This window comes from Capsicum annuum, chromosome 5 (genome assembly GCF_002878395.1).
Source record: "Capsicum annuum cultivar UCD-10X-F1 chromosome 5, UCD10Xv1.1, whole genome shotgun sequence".
Lineage (NCBI taxonomy): Eukaryota > Viridiplantae > Streptophyta > Magnoliopsida > Solanales > Solanaceae > Capsicum > Capsicum annuum.
This window is the reverse complement of record NC_061115.1, coordinates 13,121,182-13,148,634: the sequence shown is the minus strand read 5'-3', so window position 1 is coordinate 13,148,634 and position 27,453 is coordinate 13,121,182. Positions and strand designations below refer to the sequence as shown.

The window sequence follows — 27,453 nt, the reverse complement described above, 5'->3', positions numbered from 1 at the left end:
GCTAGGTGGTAAACCCTACAATTTCACAGTTTTCACCGATTACCAGATCTCAATTGCCGCCAATATTGGAGTACTAGTGAGGGGAGGGCACGCAAGATTACAAAGCAGGGTGTCAAAGCCCCAAATCAAAATAACATGTCGTGGTTGGGTTCAAGATCACAAAGCAGGGCTCTAAACCATAGTCCCAAATTTGAATGACATAATATTAGGCACACAAGATCACATAGCAGGGTGCCAAGGTCCCGTGTCGGTAAACAACAACTTCTAGCATAGAGTCTTCTGACTCGTGCTTTCTTCGGATAACCACCTAACTCGCATTAACCCAATTTCAAAATCTATTATAGAAATACATGCATCTCACTCATAACATTCTTTTCTTGTTCTTTTAAGGGCAATTCATAAAGGAGTATCGTTATACCCCGACTTGCAAGTCATTTACATCACATCATTCCACACCCCTTCTTATTCAAAAAAATATATTTATGACCATCAAAGATTTATCAAGTCACATGAGGGTTCTTATCATCAAAATCACATTAAACTCATTCAAATACACTCTTTACAAATCTTGAAAACATAGTAGCCATTCCATTTATTCTACTCATGCATAATGATTAAAGAGACATTTAAAACTCAAGAGTTTCCCATCATTCACAAATCAGCCCCCGACGTTAGTTATACACAAATTTCATGATAAAAAGAGGGGCTCTTAATTCATGCTCTCAAAAACAATTCACAAATTTTATCATGCAAGGTTTGTAAATTTCATCATGGGGAGTGAAATTTCACAAATTACATTCGTAAATCATCTTTCGGATTCAAATCACATAAGCACAAGATTTATAAATCAAAATTATAGAAAATCCCATGACAATTTCATAATTCCATCAAATTGATTCCACAATGCATGCTCTTAAAACAATTAACCAAAACCCTTTTTCATATACATACATAAATATCTTCAAAGCTTGTAAAATCATAAAACCATGCCCATGAGATTTAGGATAGCCCCACGTACCTTAATTGCAAAGAATCACGAAGAAATTTTGAAAAGATTGGACCTTTAAGCTTGATTGCCCAAACCCTAGTTGTTTTCTCCTCTTGTGTTCTTGAAAGATGAATTAGGGATCTTGAGAGAGTTAAAACATTACTAAAAAGCTTAATTTTGTTTAAGGATGATTAAGGATCGAATTTGGGTGAGGAAATATGACTAAAGTGCCCCTAAATCCTTTAAGAATTGAAATAACGCAAAAAAATAGTTTAGATTCGCGTCAGGTTTTGTATCGGAGCGCAGTCGACGCAACGCGTCAAGATCACGTCGGTTTACTGCCTCATACGAAAAATGCCATAACTTTTCGCTCGGTTAACGGATTTAGGCAAAATTGTTATCGTTGGAAAGCTAATTAAATTATATACAATTTGGTAGGTCTTGAGCTGGAGAATTTTATGTGTATCAAAAGTTACACACGTTCAAAGTGGACCTTTGTAGAATCGAATATCAAACTTTGGACGAATGAAGGATTCTTAGCTTAACTTTGCTTTAAGCGATTTCTATGAACATTTTCACCTCATAATCACTTCATATACTAGGAGAAAGATCATGACACATGAATTTAAATATAAACCATGAAATTAGAGCTTTCACACATAGGAACGACGGTCCGATTTCTAGTTTGAAAATACGGGGTGTTACAGAGAAACACGAAGAACTTGCTACAAGGTTAACGCTAAACTGGAGGAATGAAAATAGACCACAGAATCTATAGAGTTTAGGTTGAACAGGAGTGCAGGACCAAGATCGAATATCTAAAGTATAAGTTTAGTGATGTAATGCGTGAGGTCAGTGTAAAATCTACAAATCATTCAAAAGAGAGAAAGTTTTAAGTATCTTGCATTCATAATCCAAGGAATTGAGAAATTGATGAGGATGTCACTCACCAATACGGTATAGGATGGATGAAATGAAAGTTCGCGTCCGAAATATTATGTAACAAGAAAATGCCAATAAAACTTAAATACTAGTTCTGATAGTAGTAGCTAGACTATTATGTTGTATGGGATGGAGTGTTGATGCTAGTCAAGGACTCTCGTGTTTAAAAGTTGAAAGCTATCGAAATGAGAATATTACAATGGATGTGTGGAAATAGTAAGAGTTATGATTAGAAATTAGGATATAAAGGACAAGGTAGGCAATTTGATGGAAGACAAGATGCAAAAAGTGAGATCAAGATGACCTGAAGATGAGACGTACAGATGCCTCAGAGCAGAGGTGTGAAAAATGGCTATGAATAATTTGAGGAGAGAGAGGTAGACCGAAGAATTATCGAAAGAGGTGATTAGACATTACATGACATGACAAAGTTTCAACTTATCAAGGACATAATCTAAGATAAGAGGTTATAGAGGATAATGACTATAGTAGAAAGTTAACATGTAATAGTGTGTTGTCTAATTATTTATGATCCATACTAGTAGTTTTCGTATTGCTCATGTAGTTTTTGATCCTTGACTTATATAATTACTTATTGTTAATTTGTTGAACTTTGACTGTCGTATTATTTATTGTTGTTATTGTCTTGTACTATCTGTTAATTTTTACTTCGGCTCTTTGTTTTTTTTGTTTTGAACTTTCTCTGAACTTTTTTTTTTCTTAAGCCAAATGTCTATCGAAAACACTCTCTATCTTTAAGGTAAGCATAAAGTCTGTGTATATTCTACTCTTCTTAAAATTCACTTTGCATGGTTATACAACACATTGTTGTTGTTATTTTTAATAGAGAAAAAAATATCAAAGCACCTCTAAATTTGTCCGTCAAATTTACTTTAGCCTTAATTTTACGGGCAATTATTTATCCCCTAAACAACTTTTGAGTGAATTAGTATCACCTCTGGTGCTAATGTGAGATTAAAAAAAAAACTTAAAAGCATTTTTTTTTGCACACTTGACCTGCCTGGGTAATTGTAACAGAAAATTAAGTTTAACTGATGGTGTAAAATATTTTTTACAGAATAGTGTAGAAAACTTAAATTATATTTAAAAACATTACTCCTAATTACTTTTTTTTAAAGGCAAAATATATAGATAGACTCATGAATTTTTTGACTTTTCGTATTGACACTTTAATTAAGTCATGTACTTATTGAACCCTTTATTTATTCACAAATGTGTCAATTAAGCACAAATTGCATAATTTCATATTAGGTTTGACGCGTGAAAGTCAATTGCCATGACATGAAAATTATAACCAACGATAAAATTACATGTCATCCAAGAAAAAAAGTTAATTTTTTGTTAAAAAAAATAATTTTATTTTTTTGCCGCCTTCTTCCTCTAGTCTTTCATCCCTTTCCACCATTAAAAGTTCATCTTCACTCCTCCATTTTCTACCAAAACAACATCCAACAGTCATAAGAGGAAGAAAAAGAGTAAAAATACAAAACATACTTATATACAACAACAAGCAACAATAACAAAGAAGAGACCCACACGATTCAAATTTTTTTTTGGTGAAATCTTCGCTGGAAAACGCCATTCCAACATAACCAGCCACCCTCCCAACACCACTAAACCACCACCAAAACACTCGCAACGACCTTCACCTCATTTTCTGTCTAATCGTCGGTGAAACCCATCTAATGCATCCATTGACCAACTTCGAACCATCATTCACTTTATTAAAAAACGATTAGTTTTCTCTATTTTCACACATCCCATTAAATAATTTTTGCACAAGAACTCAGATTATAATATTTTGGAGGAATTTTACCTTCAACTGATAAGAAGAATTTTTTTTTAAAAAAGAACATAAATAAGAATAAATTACGGTTTCTCACATTTTTGAGGAAATAAGAATATTTTGGGAGAAATGTGGTCAATTGACACATTTTATGAAGAATTTCAGAGTTTAATAGGTACATGACTTAGTTGAGACATCAATACGAGAAAAGTCAAAAAATTCAGAAATCTATTTACTTATTTTGTCATTTTTTAATGTTTGTAACTTATGTTTTAATTTAATTTAATGTTGTATTTTTTTTCCAACTAATTTAATGTTGTATTTTTTTTCCAACTAATTTAATGTTGTGTTACCCCCACCTAGAAAAACCTAGTGGACTAACGCTTTAGTGCTGCATGCGTATCCTTCATACTCTGACTATTTACGCATTTTCCCTCCGCCGCCGCCGCGTAAACCCCACGCATTTCTCCCTTAAACCCTACATCGGAGCTCCTCATTCTTCCGGCTCAATGTCCACCGCCTACGCCGACGAAAACTCACTTCGCCGAACACTCGCACAAAAACAATCAACCATCGAAATCCAAGGCGGCGCCGTTCGTCAATTAAAGTCATCAGGTGCATCGAAGTCGGAAATCGATGCTGCTGTACAAGCATTGAATGCGTTGAAACTCGAGAAAGCGGATATTGAGAGTAAGTTACAAGCTGCTATTGGTGGTGGTGCTGGTGGTATTTCGGCTGCGAGTAGAGATGCGTTTAGACAGAATGTTGTGAATACACTTGAACGACGGTTGTTTTATATTCCGTCGTTTAAGATATATAGAGGTGTTGCTGGTCTTTATGATTATGGTCCTCCTGGTTGTTCTGTTAAGTCGAATGTACTCGCTTTCTGGCGCCAGGTTAGTTTCCATTTTTTCATGAGCATACTATTAGTGTTTCAGTATTTTAGTGAATCAATTAGTTTTGGCATGTTAGTGAATTATCTGTAGCGCAACTCGACCAATTCCACGAGATACCTGCCACCTATGACCTGCAATAGTTCTGGTGTTCGTGTTAGATTGTGTGCACCTTAATTAAATTCCATGAGATACATGCAACCTGCTACCCGCAATAGGTACCAGGTTATACTGTTCACCAAGGCTATATCCAGGTGACACTGTCCACCAAGGCTATGACAGATGGGTAGAAATCACCTATTAATTTTTGATAATCATGGTGTTTGGGCCAGGTTGCATGCACCACGACTAATCCCATGAGATACCTGCCATCTCCCACCCACAACATGTACCCGATGACATTATCTACTTAGGCTAGGACATATGGGAAAAAATCATTTAGTGTTTTTGTTTTTTAATAATTGTGGTGGCCGGATCAGCTTGCGTGCACCTTGATTAACTCCATGAGATACATGCCAACTTTCACCCACAATAGGTACCCGATGACACTGTCCACTAGGGCTATAACAGACGGCAAGAAATCACCTATTAATTTTTGATAATCCTGGTGTCTGGGACAAGTTGCATGCACCACGACTAATCCCACGAGATACCTGTCATCTCCCACCCACAATGTACCTGATGACACTATCTACTTAGGCTAGGACATATTGGAAGAAATAATTTAGTGTTTTTGTGTTTTAATAATTGTGGTGTCCGGACCAGCTTGATCTCAGCTAATTCCTAATTCCGCGAGGTACCTGCTACCTACCACCTGTATTAGGTACTAGGTGACTCTGTGACTCTTTCCATCAAGGTTAGTTAGGACATATGGGAAAAATCACCTAGTTTTTTCTTTAATAATTGTGGTTTCTGGTCTAGCTTGCGTACACCCCACCCGCATTAGCTACCAGGTGACTCTGTGACTCTGTCCACCAAGGTTAGGACATATGGGAAAAAATCACTTAGTTTTTTTTTTTTAATAATTGTGGTTTCTGGGCTAGCTTGCATACACCTCGGCTAATTCCTAATTCCGCGAGATACTTGCTACCTCCCACTCACATTAGGTACTAGGTGACTGTGTCCACCAAGACTATAACATATGGGAAGAAATTACCTAATGTTTTTTGTCTCGTGAATGCTATGTATCCCTTCTGCTCTATGCAGGATTAAATTGGAAGATGAAGGGCATTTAGAATTTCTATTTAAATTTTTGAAAATGTTCTTACAAGTTTCAATTCATTGACCTCCAATCAGAATGCTTATAGTCAACACAGTAAGAACCGGAGGATTTGCATTTTGGTTGTGGCAAACAATTTGTATAGCTATTTCCTTATATATTCGCTAAACGTTGTGTTGCGGCCAATATCACGCAACTCGACTAATTCCACGCGATACTTGCCACCTCCCACCAGCAACCAGCAATAGGTGCCACTTAACTCTGTCTATTAGCACAAATGGGAAAAACTCACCTAGTGTTTGAACCTGAAACTTTGATTCAACCTAGTTATTGACCACTAAGCCACAACCTTGGTTGATATTTCTTGAATATGCCTTAGCTAATATTTAAAAATTAACCTAAAGAAGATAGGTAACAATAGTTCAGTAAGGGTTTTAGGGGTGCCCAGCACTTTCTCACTAAGCAAATATCCTTCCTTAGAATCTATATTGCTCGGACTCTCCAAAAATGATGCTGCATTGTGTTGGATCCTTCAAAAATGAACTACTTTTAAAGTCCAACACGCACCCGTTGACATTTTTGAAGAGTCCTAATAAAATAGCATATAATCACTAGGTTCAAGGCTAGTTGAGTCAAATATATTCAATGGGGTTCGTTTTATAGAACTTTAATAATCGGATCAGGTGATATAGCACCCTATAAAAGGAAGAAATGTTTTTGGGAAATTTAAAAAAACAACTCGAAAGAGGTTAGAAAGGCATTCATGGCCAAAAGACAGTAAGCAATTGCATCTACCTTAAACTGGTTAAAAGACTAGAAACTCAAGTTTTGGAGCTGTTAAGCTTTGTATTCACCTTCTCATGATTTTTTGACTGGTTTTCCTGTCATATTCCAGCATTTTGTTTTGGAGGAGAACATGTTGGAAGTTGACTGTCCCTGCGTGACCCCTGAGGTTGTCCTAAAAGCATCAGGTCATGTTGATAAGTTCACTGATCTTATGGTTAAGGACGAGAAGACAGGAACATGTTATCGTGCTGATCATCTGCTCAAGGATTATTGTAAAGAAAAACTTGAGAAGGACTTCAGCCTGTCTGCAGAAAAGGCTGCAGAATTGAAGCACATTCTTGCAGTCTTAGATGATCTCTCTGCTGAGCAGCTTGGTGCCAAGATAAAGGAATATGGTATAACTGCACCAGATACAAAGAATCCACTTTCTGATCCTTATCCATTCAACCTGATGTTTCAGACATCCATTGGTCCATCTGGCGTGAGCCCAGGGTAAGAATCATGTTTCTGAATCTATTAGTTTAATGAACTTATTAGAAAAAAATCTATTGGTTTAACGGAATTTCTGGTACAACGGAGTTCATGATTCAGTATTTTTCATACTAGGTCTCCTTTTTCGCCTGATTAAACTTCCCCTATTTTCTTTTCCTACTTAACAAAGTTCGAGTCTGTCATACTGCCAGAGGTCTCTGTGAACTCCATATGCTGGTTATTATATGCTTATTGTTCTTTTGAAGCTTGTCTCACTTACGTGCTACCTTTTTCTTTCGTTGCAGGTATATGCGTCCTGAAACAGCACAAGGCATATTTGTAAATTTCAAAGATCTATACTATTATAATGGAAATAAGCTTCCTTTTGCTGCTGCCCAAATTGGTCAGGCTTTTAGAAATGAGGTCATAAGCTCTTCTTTTCAATTGTGAATTACAATGTCTTTCTGCACTTCGTCTATTGTTCTGGATATGGTTATGCTATGTGTGTTAGTAATCTTTATAACCAAATTAAACTAGTTAAGACTCTTTCCGCACCAGATATGCACATCATGTTGCAAAATAAAGTATAAGTCTCTTTCCGCACCAGATATGCACATCATGTTGCAAAATAAAGTAAGCAGTAATTAATTGTTGTAGAATTTGTTTCTGCAGATATCTCCCCGACAAGGTCTTCTCAGAGTTCGTGAGTTCACTCTGGCAGAAATTGAACATTTTGTTGATCCCCAGGACAAATCTCATCCAAAATTTACAGATGTTGCAAAATTGGAGTTTCTAATGTTTCCTAGAGATGACCAAGTGTCTGGACAATCTGCAAAGAGACTACAGCTTGGCGAAGCTGTTTCTCGAGTGAGTTTCCGTTGTGTGTCTTTGTACTTGTTCCTCTTTCTTGCCCTTGTATATGCAAGCCATAACATCATTATCTGAATCAATTTTGGCCAGGGAACTGTCAATAATGAAACGCTTGGATATTTTATTGGGAGAGTTTATCTTTTCCTAACACGGCTTGGAATAGACAAAGACCGTCTGCGTTTCCGCCAACATCTTGCAAATGAGATGGCTCACTATGCTGCAGATTGTTGGGATGCTGAAATTGAGAGTTCTTATGGTTGGATTGAATGTGTTGGTATTGCTGATAGATCTGCATATGATTTGCATGCCCATTCGGTAAAAGTTTACCTTTGTTTTATCTTACTTTTAGAAGTTATTGTATAGTTGTGGTTTATCTGTGAATATTTTGTGAGTGGAAGATCTTTGGTTTGGGAAACACCCTCAAACCACTTCTTCAAAACTCAGTATTATCATTTTGCAAGGGCTTTAGAAAAACTTCTAAAAAAGTGTTCTAGGAAAAGTTTTTCCGAGTTTCCAAAAAAGGTGCCTCAAATAAAAGCAGCACTTTTTTCTTCTTAAACTTAACTAGATGAACATATAATGACGTAATCCAGCTTTTGGTTGAGGATATGCGGGCAAGGAATTATTGGTTATACACTTATACTTTTGCATTGTCCCAAATGGTCATTTTTGAACGCAACAGTTGCCTTGAAAGCTTGACTTGAGTGTCTTCATAAGTTAAACATAGAAATGCTTTTGAGAAATCAGTTCTTGCCTTTGATAGGGTGGTGTAGACGAGTTTGAAGAACTTGTGGAGTTAGAGCCCTTCTAACCCATTTTCTGTAGATTCTCATCTCTCTCAATGTTTTATTCTTTTTTGTCTGTGTATATGTCCATCTACCAACTTTTTCATTCAGTATTGTCTCTTTAAATTTGCATCACCCTTTCCTGAAAAAACTGATGTGTACCATATGTATTATTATTTCGAAAAAAAGCATTAGTGATGACATCGATGACTTAGAACTTTTCAGAAATCCATTAGAATTCCATTCACCAAAATGAATTCTAAATGTCGGCATATATTTTAACTTCTTAATATTCTTCTCCTTGATGATCTGGATATTATCTTGCATGTGCTGATAACATGTTGGACATTTTTGGGTGACAGGAAAAAAGTTCTGTAGCTCTTGTGGCTCAAGAGAAATTCTCAGAACCAAGAGAAGTAGAGGTAGCTGTTTATTTAGCTATTTCATTCATGAATACAATCGGTGTGCATTTTGGTGACCATCTGATTTTAATTGTTGTGTAACATCAGAAACTGGTCATAACAGCAAACAAGAAGGAGCTTGGACTTGCATTCAAGGGAAACCAAAAAAAGGTCACTGAATCCTTGGAGGTAACTTGCGCATTCATTCCCTCAACCTATATTCAATTGAATTCAAATTCTGCCACGTTTACCTCATTGAAGAATTTCATGGATACATTGCTTTGCTGTAATAAAACTGGTAACCGGTGGTGATTGCAGCACTATATTCTATAGTTTCTGCTAGTCTCCTAATAATAGCCCCCCTAACCCTCACAATGATCCATTTAAAGAGTGTTTAGGGAAATGAAGGAAGAGCAGTCAAACATTGTCTTCTTTTATAGGAAGTATTGCAAGCAAGATTAACCGTTGGCTTCTCATTCAACCAGACTGTTCTTAGTTACCAACAGTCTACCTCTTTTTTGAACATCTTGAAAACGGGCCCTCTGGCTGATTACTTTTGAAACTTTAAGCTGAAAGGGAGGCTAGTTGGTAAATGTATGACGCATAAAGAAAGGCTAAAACAGGCTTTATCAATCTCTTTTTCCTTCAGTTTTGAAGAGCTATATTTGAAAAGAAAGTAATGCTAAGTGGTTCTGCTTGCCTTTGTTTACACCAGGCAATGGAAGAAAAGGTAGCTATGGATATGAAGGCTGATCTGGAATCCAAGGGAGAGGTAGAGTTCCATGTATGTACCCTCGGTAAGAATGTCACTATTAAGAAAAACATGGTCTCTATTTCCAAGGAAAAAAAGAAAGAGCACCAGAGAGTGTTTACACCTTCTGTGATTGAGCCCTCTTTTGGAATTGGGCGGATAATATACTGTCTTTATGAACATTCATTCTACACAAGGCCAAGTAAAGCTGGGGATGAGCAGCTAAATGTCTTCAGCTTCCCACCCCTTGTGGCTCCCATCAAATGCACTGTTTTTCCACTGGTTCAGAATCAACAATATGAAGAAGTTGCCAAGTTAATCTCAAAGTCTTTGACTGCTGCTGGAATCTCGCATAAGATTGATATAACAGGTGCATTGCTAAGAATATTTAAATTGATTACTTTGTGTTATGCTTCGGTCTAGAACATAATGAAAACAGATTCATGAGAAGAGGAGAGAGACTACTTTTTGTTTTTGTCCTATGTGCTATGATACTCTGCCCTTCATTATGCCCTCACGTACTTGTCCTTACCCACGTAAGAGACATGAATACTGTCCAAAATCAGAATAACCAAAATATGAACTATAATTGCATTGAGTACATAGTAATCAAACTCTGAATCTGATACCATACCTTAATTTTTTCCCCATACATTATTGACTTGATAACATTTTGGATCAAGCTTGTCCAGATTGTTCTGTGCATAATTTGTTTCTACGTATATGTATTGATGTAACTCTTTCCACTGGAACAATTTGCTTTCTCTTCTATTCTCTAGACATATGTTCAATTTACTCTGCCACTATTATTCTGATGAGTGGAAGCATATTAGCTTTATCTGCTATGATCTGATACTCTATCGTTACTGATTAGTTAGATCATAGATGCTCCCTGTATTATTCAAAGGGTAATTCGACTGATCTTAGCCCCAGGGCCTATTCACGTCGTCTGAGATGAAGTGGTTGTATTCCATTGTGGCATTTTTATCCATACTAATTGTTCTCACTTATGTTGCAGGTACTTCCATAGGGAAAAGGTATGCAAGAACAGATGAACTTGGCGTTCCTTTTGCCATCACTGTTGATTCAACATCATCAGTGACGGTACGAGAGAGGGATAGCAAAGATCAAGTCCGGGTGGATGTGGAGAAGGTGGCATCCGTCGTGAGAGAAGTGACTGATGGAGTGAGCACCTGGGCAGATGTTTTGAAGATGTATCCTTTACATTCTTCAGAAACTGCAGAGGAGTGAAAGAGGGGCCGGGCCGTCTGGGGCACTAAAGCTTCCGGTGTGCGGGTGGTCTAGAACATGAATCATCAAGTGATAGCATTTATACTATTTTTATCGTTATCAAAAACTCGAGGAATTATTTTTGCGGACCTATTTAACTGAGATTAGTTTCTTCTGGCTCAAGGCTAATTTGACTTGTTTTAATTTTAGGCCCCTAATTATATTTGCTGCTATAACCTACAATACTCGATGTACTATGAAATAAAGTTACAAGAGTGTAGATGTATTTTATTCACTTCCAGTGTGTTTCATTAAGAGTACCCTGCTTATATTGGAAAAATCACCAAAAAGTAGCAAAAATAAGGAGAGAGAGAGCAGAGTGTATGCAGATGTTTGTTCTTATATTAATATGGTAGAAGATTGTTTTTGATACACTTAGCTGAACAAATGATGAAAAAGAGTTTAGTGAAAAACAATAACATAATGAGACTAAATAATAATAGCAGCATATTGTAATAGATATCTAAATCTCAAAAAGAAAAAGAAGAAAGGCTAACATGCTGAGAATGAAAAAGAAATACTACTGTCTTCCAACTAAATTTTGACCTTCGCACCCTTCTATCAAAGAATTATTGTCTTCGATAAGTTGAAGTTACACTATATTTTGTCCAATCTCCCCACATCAATATTTCTTAGGCATGCAACTAACAACTTCTCACACTTCCTAATTAGAATACTTGCACATCTGCTATTTACATATTCGAACTATCTCGTTGCAGGCAGGGGCGGAGATACACTTAGAATATGGAATTCATCCGAACCTCCTTTGATGAAAAATTATATTATATATATGATTAAAATTATTTTTTATGTATATATAGTAGATGTCTAATTCCTTCGATTAGTTCGTATATTCACTTTTAAATCCTTTGTTGCTCCGGCACTGGGCTAACAAATATTGGTGAAAGTTGATTGGTAGAAGAATCCTCCCTTCCAACAACTTAATCTTTGTATTTATAAATTTACAAAATAGTGATACATGGATCTAGAACAATGAAATATGACCAATTCAATTTAAGTCATGATGTCCAAAGATATATATTACTTTTTGAAATGGCATTATTATTATTATTATTATTATTATTATTATTATTATTATTTAACAAAAAACCGACTTCAAATTTTTTTTTTTCATAAAGCAAAATATTTATTCAAATCAAAATGAACCACAAACCTCTCATAAATTACTCTTTTTTTTTCTCTTAGAAAAAAAGAAATACTAAGTAGTATAAAAAAGAAGTTAATTAATTATCTGATCATCAGAAGTCATATATTCCTCTTTTATGTTCATTCATTTCACCCATCATCATCGAGAAGAGAAAAAGGAAACCCTAAATCACAGGTGAAGAGAAAAGAATTAAGAGGAAGAAGAGCAAGATGCTACGAGTAGCCGGTAGAAAGTTTACATCTTCGGCAGCTAGATCTTCATCTAGCTTTTTTACAACCAGAACCTCTATCACCTTTAACGATGATTCTTCGTCTCCTCCGCCGCCAGCGGCTAGATCTCCTTCTCCTTCGCTTGTATCGTCCTTTCTTTATCAAATCAGAGGTCAGCTCCTTCATATTACAGTGTTCATTAATTATTATTTAATTTGATCCTTAGTTTTTGATGGTATTTTTAGTCGATTGGATCTGTTCTTTATATTGGTATGTTGTCGTTGTTTGAATTTCTATGATTGATTTATTTTTACACTTATTTTAAGGTGAATGTCTATCGGGAAAGATGAATGTCTATCTGTTTAGTTTTTTTTTTTTTTTTTAAGGTTTGTGTATTTATTTGGTAGGGGATGGGAATTGTAGATCTAAGTTTCAATGGATTTGGAACCCTAAGGATGTTTAATAGGGAGAATTTATATTGCTTTTTTGTTGTCGTTGTTTGACTTTCTATCATTGATTCAGTATCTACACTTATTTTGAGCGGAAGGTCTGTCGGAAACAGTCTATATACCCAGGAAAGGTAGGGTAAGGTCTGCGTATGTCTTGCCATTCCTGGACGCCACATGTGGGAGTAAAATTGTTGTTGTTATTTAAAGTTAAGTTTTTTGTTTGTTTGTTTGTGTGTTTATTTGGTAGGAAATGGGAATTGTAGATTACCGAAACCTAAATATAACTTCACATTCACTGAAGCTCATCTTGGTCAAGTTCTTTCTGAATTGTACTTGTCTCAAACTTGTTTTATTGAAATTCAATGGATTTGGAACCCTAAGGATGTTTAATTTGAGAATTTGTATTGCTATTTTGTTGTCGTTGTTTGACTTTCTATCTTTGATTTATAGCCGAAGGTCTGTCGGAAACAGTTTATATACCGTGCAAAAGTAGGGTAAGGTCTGCGTGTATCTTACCATTCCCGGCCGCCACACGTGGGAGTAAAATTTGTTGTTGTTGTTTAAAGTTCAGGTTTTTTTGTTGTTTGTGTTTAATTGGTAGGAAATGGGAAATTGTAGATCTATGTTTCAATGGGTTTGGAAACCCAAGGATGTTTAACATTGAGCATTTAAGTAGTGAGAATTTGTATTGCTATTTTGTTGTCGTTGTTTGACTCTCTATCATTGATTTATCTACTAGACTTATTTTGTGCGGAAGGTCTGTCGGAAACAGTCTATATACCCAGCAAAGGCAGGGTAAGGTCTGCGTATTTGTGGGAGTAAAATTTGTTGTTGTTGTTTTTTAAAGTTTAGTTTTTTCTGTTTGTTTGTGTCATTGTGTGTTTATTTGGTAGGAAATGGGAATTATAGATCTAACTTTTGATGGATTTGGACTCCTAAGGATGTTTAATAGTGAGAACTTAAGTAGAGAGGATTGGGAGTCGGAAAGCTATTGTAATTAGAGGGTCTTTTTTTTTGTGTGTATTTATTTGGTAGGATATGGGAATTGTAGATCTTAGTTTGAATGGACTTGGAACCCTAAGGATGTTTAATATTGAGACTTTAAGTAGTGGGGATTAGGAGTTGGAAAGAAGCTGTTGTGATTATTAGTTTTATTCTTTTTGTAAAAAGTTAGTTTTTTGGCAATTCATTACCAGAGATGGGAATTGTAGATCTTATTCTCAATGCATTTGAATGTTCAGCTATCGAGAACTTAATTAGAGGGAGTAAGGAATCGGATAGTTGTTGTCATTATTGTTTTTTTTTTCTTTTTATTGAAAGTTCGTTTTTTTTTGGTAATGAATTATCGGAGTTGGAAATTGTAGATCTAGGCTTCAATGAATTTGCGCTCCTAAGGATGTTTGTGATTTTAGTTTATATTTTGGTTAAAAGATAGCTTTTTTTTTTTTTTTTTTTTTTTTGTTTTTGTTTGGTAGGAGATTGGGAATTGTAGATGTAAGTTTCAATTCATTTGCCACTCCTAAGGACGTTTGTTATTGGGAACTTAATTTGAGGGAATCGGGAATCAAAAAGCCGTTATGATGTTGTGATATTAGTTCATTTTGTTGTTAAAAGTTTTTTTTTTTTGCCGAGGGTGTATTGGAAACAACCTCTCTACCCCCGTGAAGGTAGGGGTAAGGTATGTGTACATCTTATCCTCCCTGGACCCTACATGTGGGATTACAATGTTGTTGTTTAAAGTTTAGTTTTTTTTTTTTGTGTTTATTTGTTAGGAAATGGGAATTCTATATCTAAGATTCAATGAGTTTAAACTACTAAGTATGTTTATCTTGCTACTTTGTTGTCGTTACTTTCGTTTCTATCATTGATTTATTATCTACACTTTTTGAACTGAAACTCTATCGGATGGTAGGGGATAGGGTCTGTGTACATCTTATCCTCCCTAGACCCCATGCGTGGGATTATGATGTTTTCGTTTAAAGTTTTTTTTTTTTTTTTTTGTGTGTGTGTTTGTTTGTTAAGATATGTGAATTGTAGATCTAAGTTTCAATTTATTTGGCACTCCTAAGGATGTTTAATATGAGAACTTAATTAGAGGAGATTGGGAATCGGAAATCTGTTGTGATTATTAGTTTTATTCTTTTTGCTAAAAGTTCGTTTTTTGGCCATTCATTATCGGAGATGGGAATTGTACATCTAATATTCAATGCATTTGAGCTCCTAAGGATGTTCGATAAGACGGAACTGGGAACAGAAAAATTGGTGTGGTTATTAGTCTTTTTCCCTCTTTGGAATTGTAGATCTAAATTTGAAGGCATTTGCATTATTAAGGATGTTTAATATTGAGAAATATAGTAACGGGGATTGGATGTCGAAAAGCTCTTGTGATGCTGTGATTATAATTTTTTAATATATATTTTGGTCATAGTTAGTTTCTTTTTTTGGTTTGTATATGTATTTGGTATTGTAGCTCTAATTTCAGTTCTTTTGTAGTCCTAAGGATGTTTAATATTGAGGACTGAAGTAGAGGGGATTGGGAATCAAGAAACTATTATGATGTTGTGATTATTAATTTTTTTTTTTCTTTTTTTTGGGGGGGGGGGGTCTATGGGAAGCAACCTCCTTACCTTATCAAGGTAGGGGCAAGGTCCTGCGTACAATCTATTTTTTCCAGACTCCACTCCAAGGTAGGGGTATGTTGTTATTGTTGTAAAAGATTAGTTTTTTTTTTTTTTTTTGTTGTTGTGTATTTATTTGTTAGGAGATGGGCATTGTAGATCTGAGTTTCTTTATACATTTGCATTCCTAAATATTTAGAAACTTGAGTAGTTGGGATTGGGAATCAAAAAGCTGTTGTCATGTTATGATTATGAGGCCCCCCCCCCCTTTTTTTTTTTTTTTAAAGTGTGATTTATTTTGGTAATCAATTATGGGAGATGGAAATTGTAGATCTATGTTGCAAGGCATTTGAGCTTCTAAGGATGTTTAATATCGAGAACTGACGTAGAGAGGATTGGGAATCGCAAAGCTGTTGATGTTGTGATTATTAGTTTTTTTTTTCGTTTTGTGAAAAGTTCGACTTCTTTTTTTGTTTTGGTTTATGTATTTGCTTGGTTGTGAATTATTGGGATGGAAATTGTCGATCTACGTTTCAGTGCATATTCACTCCTAAGGATGTTTGATATTGAGACTTAAAGTAGAGGGAAACGGAAAACTGCTGTGATGTTATGATTATTAGTCTTTTTTTCTTTCTTTTTTGGGGGGGTGGGGGTGGAGGGAGTACAGTGCACTTTCGTTTTTTCACTCCCAAGGATGTTTGATATCAAGAACTTAAATAGAGGGAATTTGGGATCGAAAAGCTGTTGTGATGTTGTGGTCATTAGTTTTCTGATGCAGAGCCTAGTACCACAACCTGTCAATTAGTGTTGCACATATGAGATGAAGCACAATCTCTTTGTAAGTCTAAACAGAAGTTCCACCCATAAAAGAATTTTGTGAGATGAGATTGTCAAGTAGTTGGTGTCTTCTGCTTCTAATGCTTTAAGAAGCTTATCAGCTCATAGCCAAGACAAAACTAAGTTGTTATTACACTACATTCAGATTTTCCTTTTCATGGTTAGATAAAACATCGTTACAAAAAAGAGGAGATCACTGTATACAAGGAGTTTATAACTTAGGTTCTATACCAGAATGTAATCTCTCAAGAACTCATCCAAATACACAACTTGGGATATCCATTTATTCCATCAATAAACACAGTTAATATTCTGAATTTTGGGAAAGCATAGAGACTGTAGAAGTGAAATTCAGCGTGAGGAATTGGGCCATTTTAATTGGGGGATGAGTTATTGGTGGGTCTTTTAAATTAATTCAACTAATTATATGGTGACCGATTTGGGGGGGGGGGGGGGGGGGCTCCACGTCATTAATGAAACATTTTGTTTGGGGGGCCGTTAAAATTAAGGGCAATATAGAGCTCAAAGATGGAAGTCGGGGGTATAAGGGGGCTAATAGGTGGGTAGAGGGTAGTTTTATACCATTTTCAATAGGTGGGGCAATTTTTTTTTTTTTTCGATGAAGTAAGATGTGTTATATTCGCAAGGCATCAAGAGGATGCAGAGTAGTTACATAAGAGAGTAGTGGTTAACTCGTGAGAACAAAAACTCCTATTGTAAGTCTAGGAGTTAACCAGGAAGCAAAAATAGGTGAGGGGTAATTTAGGCCCTTTTTTTTTGAAATAGGTAACTTTAGGCCCTTTTCCGTTCATAAAATTAGCTCCAGCATTTAAAAAGTACTTGCGCTTGGTGCTTAAAAGCTACTTATTGAAATTTAGCTAAGCCAGAGAGGTTTTTATGAATACACCTATATTTCAGAACTTGCAATTGCTCCTTCTTGTCACCAAAACATCTCGAGCTCATTTGAGTCCAGATGGGAATGCACCTATTTTTCAGAACTTGTAATTGCTATTTTTTGTCACCAAAACATCTCTGATTCATCTGCGTCCAGATTGTCCATGCAGTGCTTCATGAAAATCAAGTTTTCAGTAGTTATCACGGTGAACTTCTTGGAAATAGGTATCTATTGTTTTTAACTCAGTGATAAAGAAGTATAAAGCTTTTGTTGTCTAACCTATATGTCAGTTACAATATTTGGTTTGTTTCCGGAAAACAACTCAAGGGGGTGGTTTCTGTAAATAACTTTTCCAACTCTTAGACAATTGCCTTTTTTTAAGTTCATTTATTATTTTTAATCAGGTGAAGTAAATCGTACAAACCACTTACATAAAGTAAGTTGATTCATTGATTGGCATTGAGAAGATGCATAGGTTACGAAAGTAGATCTGCTAGCTCCATTACAAGGCAGCATAGTAAGTCTGGGAGCTAGCCAAAAAGTATCAGGATACAAGGCTAGGCTAAAGTGAGGGAGCTCGCAAAATCTATAAAGACAGTATATATATTTACACAGGACTGAACAAAACCACTTCCTCTAAAACAACTTTACACACACTGCTTTCCAAAGAATAAAATCAAAGTTAGATTAAGACCGAGCTGTTTTCTGATCCAAACAATGAAATATGGAAACTCTTATTGTGATGTTGGTTTCTTTGTTTTATTTAGACTTATTATTAATAAGTTCTGTAATTGTGGTTGTGACTCTTCGGATAGTTAATACTACAACAAAAACATACCTAGTGTATTCTCACAAAGTGGGGGGTTTTTTGGGGGGGGGGGGGGGGGGGGGTTAAGTGTACGCAGTCCATGCCACTACCTCAGACGAAGTAGAGAGGCTGTTTCCGATAGACCCCCGGCTCAGGGACAGAATAAATAATAAAAAAGTTCTTTTGATATTTGTTAGCAAACTTCCAACAATTTTCAAATGTTTCAGGTTTCTCATCCAATTCAGTTTCTCCCGCAAATCAGATGGGATTAGTCCCAGATCTTCCAGCCACAGTGGCTGCTATTAAGAATCCCACTTCAAAAATTGTATATGACGAGAGCAACCATGAGCGTTTTCCACCTGGTGATCCAAGCAAACGTGCTTTTGCTTACTTCGTCTTGACAGGAGGAAGGTTCGTCTATGCCTCATTGCTTCGCCTCCTGATTCTGAAGTTTGTTCTGAGCATGTCTGCTAGTAAAGATGTCCTTGCACTTGCTTCTCTGGAGGTCGATCTTTCCAGCATTGAACCAGGGTCGACTGTTACTGTTAAGTGGCGTGGTAAGCCCGTTTTCATCAGGCGCCGCACAGACGACGACATCAAATTGGCGAACAGTGTTGATCTTACCTCCCTTCGTGACCCACAACAAGATGCTGAGAGGGTCAAAAATCCTGAATGGCTTGTGGTTGTCGGGGTGTGCACTCACTTAGGATGCATCCCTTTACCAAATGCCGGTGATTTTGGTGGTTGGTTTTGCCCATGCCATGGCTCCCACTATGACATCTCCGGTAGGATTCGCAAAGGACCTGCACCATATAATCTGGAGGTCCCTACCTACAGCTTCTTGGAAGAGAACAAGTTACTTATTGGTTGAGAAATTATGTCTTTTAAGTTGCAGAACAACTTGTAGCTGCTGGACCAAAATTGGATCTTGCGTTTAGCTTTCTTTTGAGTTATACATGGATTGTATTTACTGACCAGTACTGGTAGCACGTTTTTGGAGTGAATAATTCTGCTGGATGCTTGTTAAGAGCTTTTCTCATGCTTCATATTTATTTTGAATAAATTTTCTATGATTTACATATTTACTAATCCAAATATGTGATTATGAGTTTCATTAACCCTTTTCTTTTGGCACTGACATCCAATTTTGTTTAACCTGTTTGTTATTGACTGAGGCTGTATGCAATGAACAATCACACGCAGGGGCGGAGTTATAGGTGAATTTACAGTGAATGTCGATGGTGCATTTAAACTAGGGTATTTGTGTACATACTTCCTACTGTTGATATAAAAGACGATGTTGCACTTGGTTGAATGGAGGGGGCATCTTTGTGTAACTTATAAACTTGTCATGTGATTAGGAGGTTGTGAGTTTGAACTATGAAAATAGCTTATGTAGAAATGCAATGTTAAGATTGCATACGATAGATCATTGTGATTTGTTTTTTTGGGTACCTTGTGCATGACATAAGCTTGGTACACCATGTTGTCATTGATAAAAGAAAGAAGGATTGATACCAACTTGATACTTTTTATATTCTCTTCTAGTGTTGCACCTATATAATAGAAATTTTAGCTCAGTCATTACACGCAATATACAACGAAGTCTCCAGATGAATCTTCAGACCAAACTTACGAACCATTGAAAAGGTAAAAAGTTTTTCCAAGATTCATCTGGACAAACTTTTGTACTGGGCATAGGTCTCTGATCCAGCATGGCATACTTATTGAGCGACATGTTTTTGCTGCAAATTGAGGGTGTGGTAAGGAGCTGGGGACGCGTAACTGCTTAAGGGGATTCATCCAAAAAATTATTATATATCTAAGATCAAGATTCTCTTTTATATTTTTAATCATCATAGCAAAAAATTTATTTTGAATCATCATAGTTAAAAAATTGATTCCGGCACTACAACTATAGTTGTGTATCCCATAAACTTCAAGCTAGCTAGGCTAGCTAAAGTAAGTAGACAATATAGGAGGATTAGGGAACTAATGAGTTGCTTTTCATCATCTATATCAGTTGAAAGGATTTCAGACATGTCACTCTGCTTACTGTCAAGTGGCTAAATGGGAAATGTGACATAGTTTTCCAATGAACTATTATTATTTAGGAGATGACTTTTCGAATGCTTTTGCTTGATCCAAGTGATTGGAGAAATTGAAAATCTAAAACTAAATTGAGACAATGCATATACCAGTAATGGCGGAGCCAAAATTTTCATTGAGGGGGTTCAGAAGTAAATATACGGACCAGTCGACGGGGTTCTACATCTACTATATATACATAAAAAAAAATTTGACCATGTAAAAATAGTATAATTTTCTGACAAAGGGGGTTCGGATGACCCCCTAAATTCAATGTGGCTCCGCCACTGTCTACCAGACATGAAAGTTAAAAATGTCCCTCCTTCAGATTCGATCTATTTGGACCGAAATTGCCAATAAGGGTAGTCCGACACACTAAAACTCCCGCTATGCACAAGATTCGGGGAAGGGCCCCACCACAAGGGTGTATTGTACGCAAGCTTACCTTACATTTCTGTCAGAGGCTGTTTCAAAGGCTTGAACCCGTGATCTCCAGGTCACATGACAACTTTATCAGTTACTCGCTCCCCTTAAAATTTGAGAAAAATAACCAAAATATATATATCAACTTATCATATTTACACAAATATCCAATCTTACAAAGTAATTACAAAAGTCTCAATCAATTATATATCTTTCTGAGATGTATCATAGAGCTAAAAATAATGTATTTTGCCAGATCCAAAATTGAAAAGTAGTGTATTGAAAGCTAATTATATATTGTTACAAGAAAAAAATATATCTTTGTTGAATATATTATGTATCTCGACTGATTTAAAATCGAAAAATATTAGTATGAAAGATTTGGGCCCAAACATTAGTATATCCATGTGGCCCAATTGTTATACTCCCACATCATAGAAAACCCTAACCCTAAACCTCATTTTTATTCCCTCTGTAGATTTTGCTCCGGCCTCCGATCATCATCTCCGACAACACAATGGTAAGTAATAAAGACTACTCTCTCCGTTCCAATTTATTCGATACTTTTTGCATTTCGAGATTCAAACAAGTCTTTTTTTATCGTAATTTTAAGTAATTTGAGTCGTAAATTATTATGACTTATAATACTTTTTACGGGTGAATATTATTTCCAAAAATTATAGTAAATTTATGCCTGGATTTATCGTTAAAATTAAACTGTTGTACTCTCGAAATTCGAACTCTGCCACATAAAGTGAGACAGTGAGACAGACTGAAGTATATGATGATTATAGATTGTAATTTTTCCTTTTTTCGTATTTCGAGATTCAATCAAGTCTTTCTTTGACTGTAATTTGTTTTTAGATATGTATTGTGAGTTGTCAATTATTATTACTTAAAATACTTTGTACGGAGTTTGTAAATATGTTAAAAGTTTCATGCTCAAAATTAAACTATTAAACTTTAGAAATTCTAACAGTACATAAATTGAGACAGAGGAGTGTTCTTCGAGTAGTTGATTTTTATATTTTTGAATATTGAACTCTTGAATTGTAATTGTCTATTGTCAATTATTGTGATCTATAATACCATTTACGTAAAAGTTTTATGTCCAAATTCATGCTTAAAATTAAACTGTTTTGACTCTAGAAATTCTAACCGTGCCATATAAATTAAGACAGAGGGCATGTTCATCGAGTAGTTGATTTTTATTTTTGTGAATATTAAACTCTTGAATTGTGAATTGTCTATTGTCAATTATTGTGACTTATAATACTTTTTACGTAGAAGTTTTATGTTTGAATTCATGCTCAAAATTAAACTATTGTAATTGTGCCACATAAATTGGGATAGAGGTGTGTTCGTTTCGTTGTTGGTTTTTATTTTTGAGCAAATTGAACTCTTGAATTGTGAATTGTCAATAATCATGACTTAGTTTCACGTCCGAATTCATGCTCAAAATTAACTCTTTGAGTCTCGAAATTTGAAATGTGCCACGTAAATTGGGACAAAGAGAAGTATGCGATGTTTACGGTCTCGTCCTCTTTGAGTAGTTGATTTTTATTTTTGAGAATTTTAAAATTCTTTTGAATTGTTAATTATTGTGACTTATAATACTTTTATGAGAAGTTTTATGTTCAAATTCATGCTCAAAATTAAACTGTTTCGACTCTTGAAATTTGAAATGTGCCATGTAAAGTGAGATGGAGAGAAGTATGTGATGATTACATTATCGTCTTCTTCGCATAGTTGATTTTTGTTTTTGAGAATTATTTGTAATTGTAGGCTCCAAAGAAAGGCGTAGTAGCTATAAAGAAGACCGAGAAATTGAAGGTGGTCAATCCGTTGTTCGAGAAGCGTTCGAAGCAGTTTGGAATCGGTGGCGCATTGCGGCCGAAGAAGGATCTGTCAAGGTTTGTGCGTTGGCCGCAAGGTGTTCAAATCCAGAGGAAGAAGAGGATACTCAAGCAGCGATTGAAAGTTCCTCCTGCTCTCAATCAGTTCTCGAAGACACTCGATAAGAATATTGGTATGCATTTTGTTTTTGTGTTTGCTGCTTGCTGAAAATGCTGTTTGAACTGCTGTGTAAAATGCACTCAATTGAACAGTATTTTTTATTTCGTCATGCTTTTGCTTTTGTGAAATTGGTATGAACTGTGCCTGACTTTTGGCTGTTGCCTTGTGGTTAATGAATTTGGTTGAGAGTCATGAGGTTTTAGGATCATATTCTGGAGGAAAAAACACCGGGCCTGTTCAAATGCTGCTTGTTGAAGTGCTGTTTGAACTCCAGTATTTATGATTTGATAGTGCTTTTCCTTTTGCATATTTGCTTTGAACTGTGCTGCATTGTTGGGTGCCGCCTAGTGGTTGATGAATTATGTCGAGAATCACGAGGTTTTAGGTTCAAATTTTAGAGGCAAAAACACTTTAGGGTGGGGTAGGGGTGGGGTGTTTGGCCATGAAAATTGTGAGTATTTGAGAAAAGAAGTTTTTTGGTTTCATAGTGCAAGGGATATTTGAAAATTGGATTTGGTTTTGAATTTTTGAGAGTAATTTGGAGTGAGTTTTTGGTGTTTTTCAAAGTTTTTGGACTCTGTAACCGAGTAGATGAATCGATCTGTCGGATTCTTGAGATGATTTCAGTCACTTTCAAGCCATTGTTCCTGGTTCTTTAATACAATGACTGAGCAAGTTACCATGTGTAAGCAATATATTTCTATATATTTTGTCTTTGTATTAATCTCTTATGCAAGTTAAATGCATGATTTGGTACTCTTGACTGTTTCTATTTTACAGCTTCTTTGGCATGAATTTTATTAAGGCTAACCTGAACTTTACAAAACACTACGCAGCTACAAACCTGTTCAAAATGCTGCTCAAGTACAGGCCTGAGGACAAAGCCACAAAGAAGGAGCGTCTCGTAAAAAGAGCTCAAACTGAGGCGGAAGGAAAAACTCCCGAGACAAAAAAACCTATTGTTGTGAAGTACGGTCTTAAGCACATTACCTACCTTATTGAGCAGGTTTGATTTAGTCGCACAAAACCTTTAATCCCGTCTCCAGTATATTTCACTCCCATTTACTTTATATTGTTAATGTCATTGCAGAACAAAGCACAGTTAGTTGTGATTGCTCATGATGTCGATCCAATTGAGTTGGTTGTCTGGCTTCCTGCCCTCTGCAGAAAGATGGAGATTCCCTATTGTATTGTGAAAGGGAAAGCACGTTTAGGATCGGTAAGCAACATCATGTTGTTTTTCATAAAATTATTTTCTCCGTGGATAAGCTACTCATGATATCGCGTTATGTCCAGATTGTCCATAAGAAAACTGCTTCAGCTCTATGCTTGACTACCGTGAAGAACGAAGATAAAATGGAGTTCAGCAGAGTATTGGAGGCAATTAAAGTAAATAAACCTAACCACTGATTACTTTCTGTTTTCTGTATCCCATATTTCTTTTTAATCTAATCCGGTTTCTTCTTAGGCTAACTTCAACGATAAATACGAGGAGAACAGGAAGAAATGGGGAGGTGGTATCATGGGCGCTAAATCACAAGCCAGAACGAAGGCCAAAGAGAGGGTCCTCGCCAAGGAAGCTGCACAGAGATTGAACTAAGAGCTTCGGGTCATACATGCTTGCATTTGAGCTAGAGAGTTACGAGGCAAAAATTTTGTTTAGTTTACTTGCTTTGATCAAATTTTGGAGACCTTTTTAAGCCTTTTCATATTCATCCCTTCTATTGCAAATTACTGCATTTTTGCAAAGACATTTTGGAACATTGGTTTTGGTGGGAAATCACCACAGCATTCCTAGAGATAGCTTGTCCTTGTAGTTGTCGTTGGATCGAGTTCTGTCTTCTTTCATCGAGCGAAACAAACAAACATGTTCTGCCATTTGTCAAAACCAGAATAACATCTAACGTGTAAGCTGAAAAGCATTGGCTCCAGTACCATTACAACAACAACAAACCCAGTGTATTCCCACTTAGTGGGGTCTGGGGGGGTAAGATGTACGCAGTTCATACCTCTACCTCTGATGAAGTAGAAAGGCTGTTTCCGAAAGACCCCCGGCTCAAGTCACGAGATATGAAGTAGAATGGCTCCAGTACCATTGCGCTTCTAAAAAAGTATAAAGTAAATTCAATCTCTGCATCTGTTACATGAAATCCACCAAAAGTCACTTGTTTTAGCTCAGTGTGACATGTAGGAGATGTAACAAGACTAGTCTTTATTAACTGAGATCACAACAGGAATCATGAGATCAACAGATTGTTAAGTGAATACAACGTCGACTGATATTGTTAAACCAATCCATCTAGTAAGAGAGAAATAGGAGTAAAAGACTATGGAGTGGAGAAATAGACAGAACATAGTTTATCGGAAACAACCTCTCTATCTTTACAAGGTAAGGGTAAGGCTACGTACCCTCTCCAGACCCCCTCATGGAAGTACATTGGGATATTTTGTTGTTCTTGAAGCTATGAAACATCTACCTCCAACTAATAGATTAACCTAAACAGTAACAAGTGATAATTCTCATGATCCACACATCTAAATATTCTGAACCAGAAAGTTTGACATAAAATATTGAGCTCCAGCTCCGACCAGATGAGATTGAGGTCACACCCAAATGCAGAAAAAAGGATTGAAATAATTCCTCTTTTGAACACTTTCAATGCTACATACTGATATTGAGCTCTAGCTCCGACCAGATGAGATTGAGGTCACACCCAAATGCAGAAAAAAGGATTGAAATGATTCCTCTTTTGAACACTTTCAATGCTACATACTGTTTGGGTTGCTGAATGAAGTATTGGGCTGACTGTTTTATAACAATTTATCTGGCTCAATCGTGTGTCAATTTATTTCACCTTACATGGAGAAGGTATTTTATTCGATGAAATAAAATTTCCATGAAATGTCCCAACTCATCTCATGTGAAATATGATCTCTACTAACCCAACAAAAGAAAAACAAATACTTGTAATTTATTTCAAAGTAAAGATCACCAAAACAAGTAGTACATGAAACAAGAAAGCAAGAAAACAAGAAAATAATCAAATCCTAAGCTACTCTCTTGTCCATATTTTGGACAAGTCTACGCATTTGGAATCTCCAAAACAAGAAATAAGCTAATCCAAATCCAACTAATACAAACAACCAAGCATTACTTTCTTTATCTTCTTCTTCCTCAATTTCTACTATACTAAATTCTTGTCTATTTGCATTTCCCATTATACCCTCCATTATATGTCCATATAACACATACACCCTCTTCTTATCCCCTATTGTAACCGCGGTCGCAAACCCTTCTACATCAAGGGCAATTTCGTCAAACACCACTCCGTCTTCCCAATTATTCTCGCTCTTTATATAATAAACTTTGTATTGACTCACTACTAAGACTACACCGTCACTTCTAACGGCGATTCCATCAGCCGCCGTTAAATCCTTGTTTAAATTAACGGTCTTTGTTTCTCCGTTATCAACGTTGACTTTATACATTTTGCCTGTATTTGATTGGACAACGAGTAAATATCCTAACGGTATATAAACGATGCCGTTTAATCCACATTTGTGATAGTCTACAGTAACGTCCACCGTATGAGATTTGTACACCTCCGATTTCGAGAAAATCGAGGCGTCGCCGTTGACGTCAACTTTCCAGATGAAGTCACCATCGGAGTTCGTTACGTAAGCATTACCGGAGTAATCAACTGCGACGTCGTTAGCAGCAGCGGGGCGGATTTTGATTTTCTCCGTTACTTGAGCGATCAGATTTTGATTTTCTCCGTTTGGCAAAATAAGCGGAGTGAGAAAAATCCGGCGGCCGGATTGGAGGTCGTAGGCGGCGAGTGCGTTGAATTGGTGGTGGTTGTGAATGCAAGCGAGTAGGATATTGCGTCGGCGATCGACGGCGACGCCGAGGAAGGAGGAGTTTGCCGGTAGATCGGAATCGGATAGTAGGGTTTGGGCTTCGCCGGTGGCGGAGATGGAGAGGATTTTCTGGTGACGTGTACCGCCGACGATGAAGTGGTCGGAATTTGGATTATAAGTGAAGGATTCAGGGTAGAGAGTCGGTGATCGGAAAGTGATTACGTGGCCGATTTTAGCGGCGGAGGCGATGATTAAAAGGGCATTCAAGAGAGTAAAGGTGAAAGCTGATTTCATTTTAAAGCTTTTATTGTATTTCCAGTATGTTTTTCTACCTGGAAAATAATCTATAGTAAATCTTTAACGAAAGAATTGTTATTTTTTTAAATTTAAATTAACTTGGCCAGCAAGTCGATGAATCTTAGGCACAAGAAAAAATAGAAAACACTGACTATCTGGTAACTAGGAGGTACATAGGTCGGACTAGTTTAAATTTTTTATTTTAAAAGAATTAAATAAATTATTTTAATTTATTACAATTATAAATCAAATCAGCATAAAATTAGTTTTTTCAATTTAGATTTTAGTAGGTTCTTTTAATTTTTTTGATATTTTCATTTTTTTATCTTTTTAAATAATTTTTAGCTTTTACAATTATATTATGATTAAAGACTAGATTAAATATATTTTCACTCATATGCTAATATGAAAAATTAAGATGAAGAGCGAAAAGTTTAAGTTTTAAGTTTATATTGAATTTTGGATCATTTAATTAACAATTAATGAGCAATATTACAACTTAAAGACCCAAATCTGAATATATATACGGGGAAAGGACAGAAACGATACTTCAAATTAAACTATTTTCATGAAAATGACCA

The 27,453-nt window shown here is 36.0% G+C and overlaps 4 protein-coding genes across 4 annotated transcripts; 3 read left to right on the top strand and 1 right to left on the bottom strand.

Moving 5' to 3' along the window:
* Nucleotides 1-4,054: 4,054 nt before the first annotated feature.
* LOC107870342 (glycine--tRNA ligase, mitochondrial 1) lies at nt 4,055-11,438 on the top strand. The gene is made up of 9 exons (XM_016716835.2): nt 4,055-4,633; nt 6,745-7,127; nt 7,412-7,529; nt 7,779-7,973; nt 8,067-8,291; nt 9,124-9,183; nt 9,271-9,351; nt 9,878-10,283; nt 10,932-11,438. Exons 1-9 carry the CDS (start codon nt 4,133-4,135, stop codon nt 11,162-11,164), a joined length of 2,202 nt encoding a protein of 733 aa, XP_016572321.1. The 5' UTR covers nt 4,055-4,132; the 3' UTR covers nt 11,165-11,438.
* Nucleotides 11,439-12,158: 720 nt separating this feature from the next.
* On the top strand, nt 12,159-19,268 carry LOC107870343 (cytochrome b-c1 complex subunit Rieske, mitochondrial). The gene is made up of 2 exons (XM_016716836.2): nt 12,159-12,752; nt 18,415-19,268. The coding sequence occupies exons 1-2, from the start codon at nt 12,581-12,583 to the stop codon at nt 19,056-19,058; spliced, it is 816 nt and encodes a 271-aa protein (XP_016572322.1). The 5' UTR covers nt 12,159-12,580; the 3' UTR covers nt 19,059-19,268.
* Nucleotides 19,269-21,064: 1,796 nt separating this feature from the next.
* On the top strand, nt 21,065-24,513 carry LOC107870344 (60S ribosomal protein L7a-1). Its single transcript, XM_016716837.2, has 6 exons — nt 21,065-21,218; nt 22,484-22,727; nt 23,551-23,720; nt 23,805-23,933; nt 24,011-24,103; nt 24,183-24,513. The coding sequence occupies exons 1-6, from the start codon at nt 21,216-21,218 to the stop codon at nt 24,312-24,314; spliced, it is 771 nt and encodes a 256-aa protein (XP_016572323.1). The 5' UTR covers nt 21,065-21,215; the 3' UTR covers nt 24,315-24,513.
* Nucleotides 24,514-25,666: 1,153 nt separating this feature from the next.
* On the bottom strand, nt 25,667-27,042 carry LOC107870345. Its single transcript, XM_016716838.2, has one exon. It carries the CDS (start codon nt 26,867-26,869, stop codon nt 25,763-25,765), a length of 1,107 nt encoding a protein of 368 aa, XP_016572324.1. The 5' UTR covers nt 26,870-27,042; the 3' UTR covers nt 25,667-25,762.
* Between the last annotated feature and the right edge of the window lie 411 nt (nt 27,043-27,453).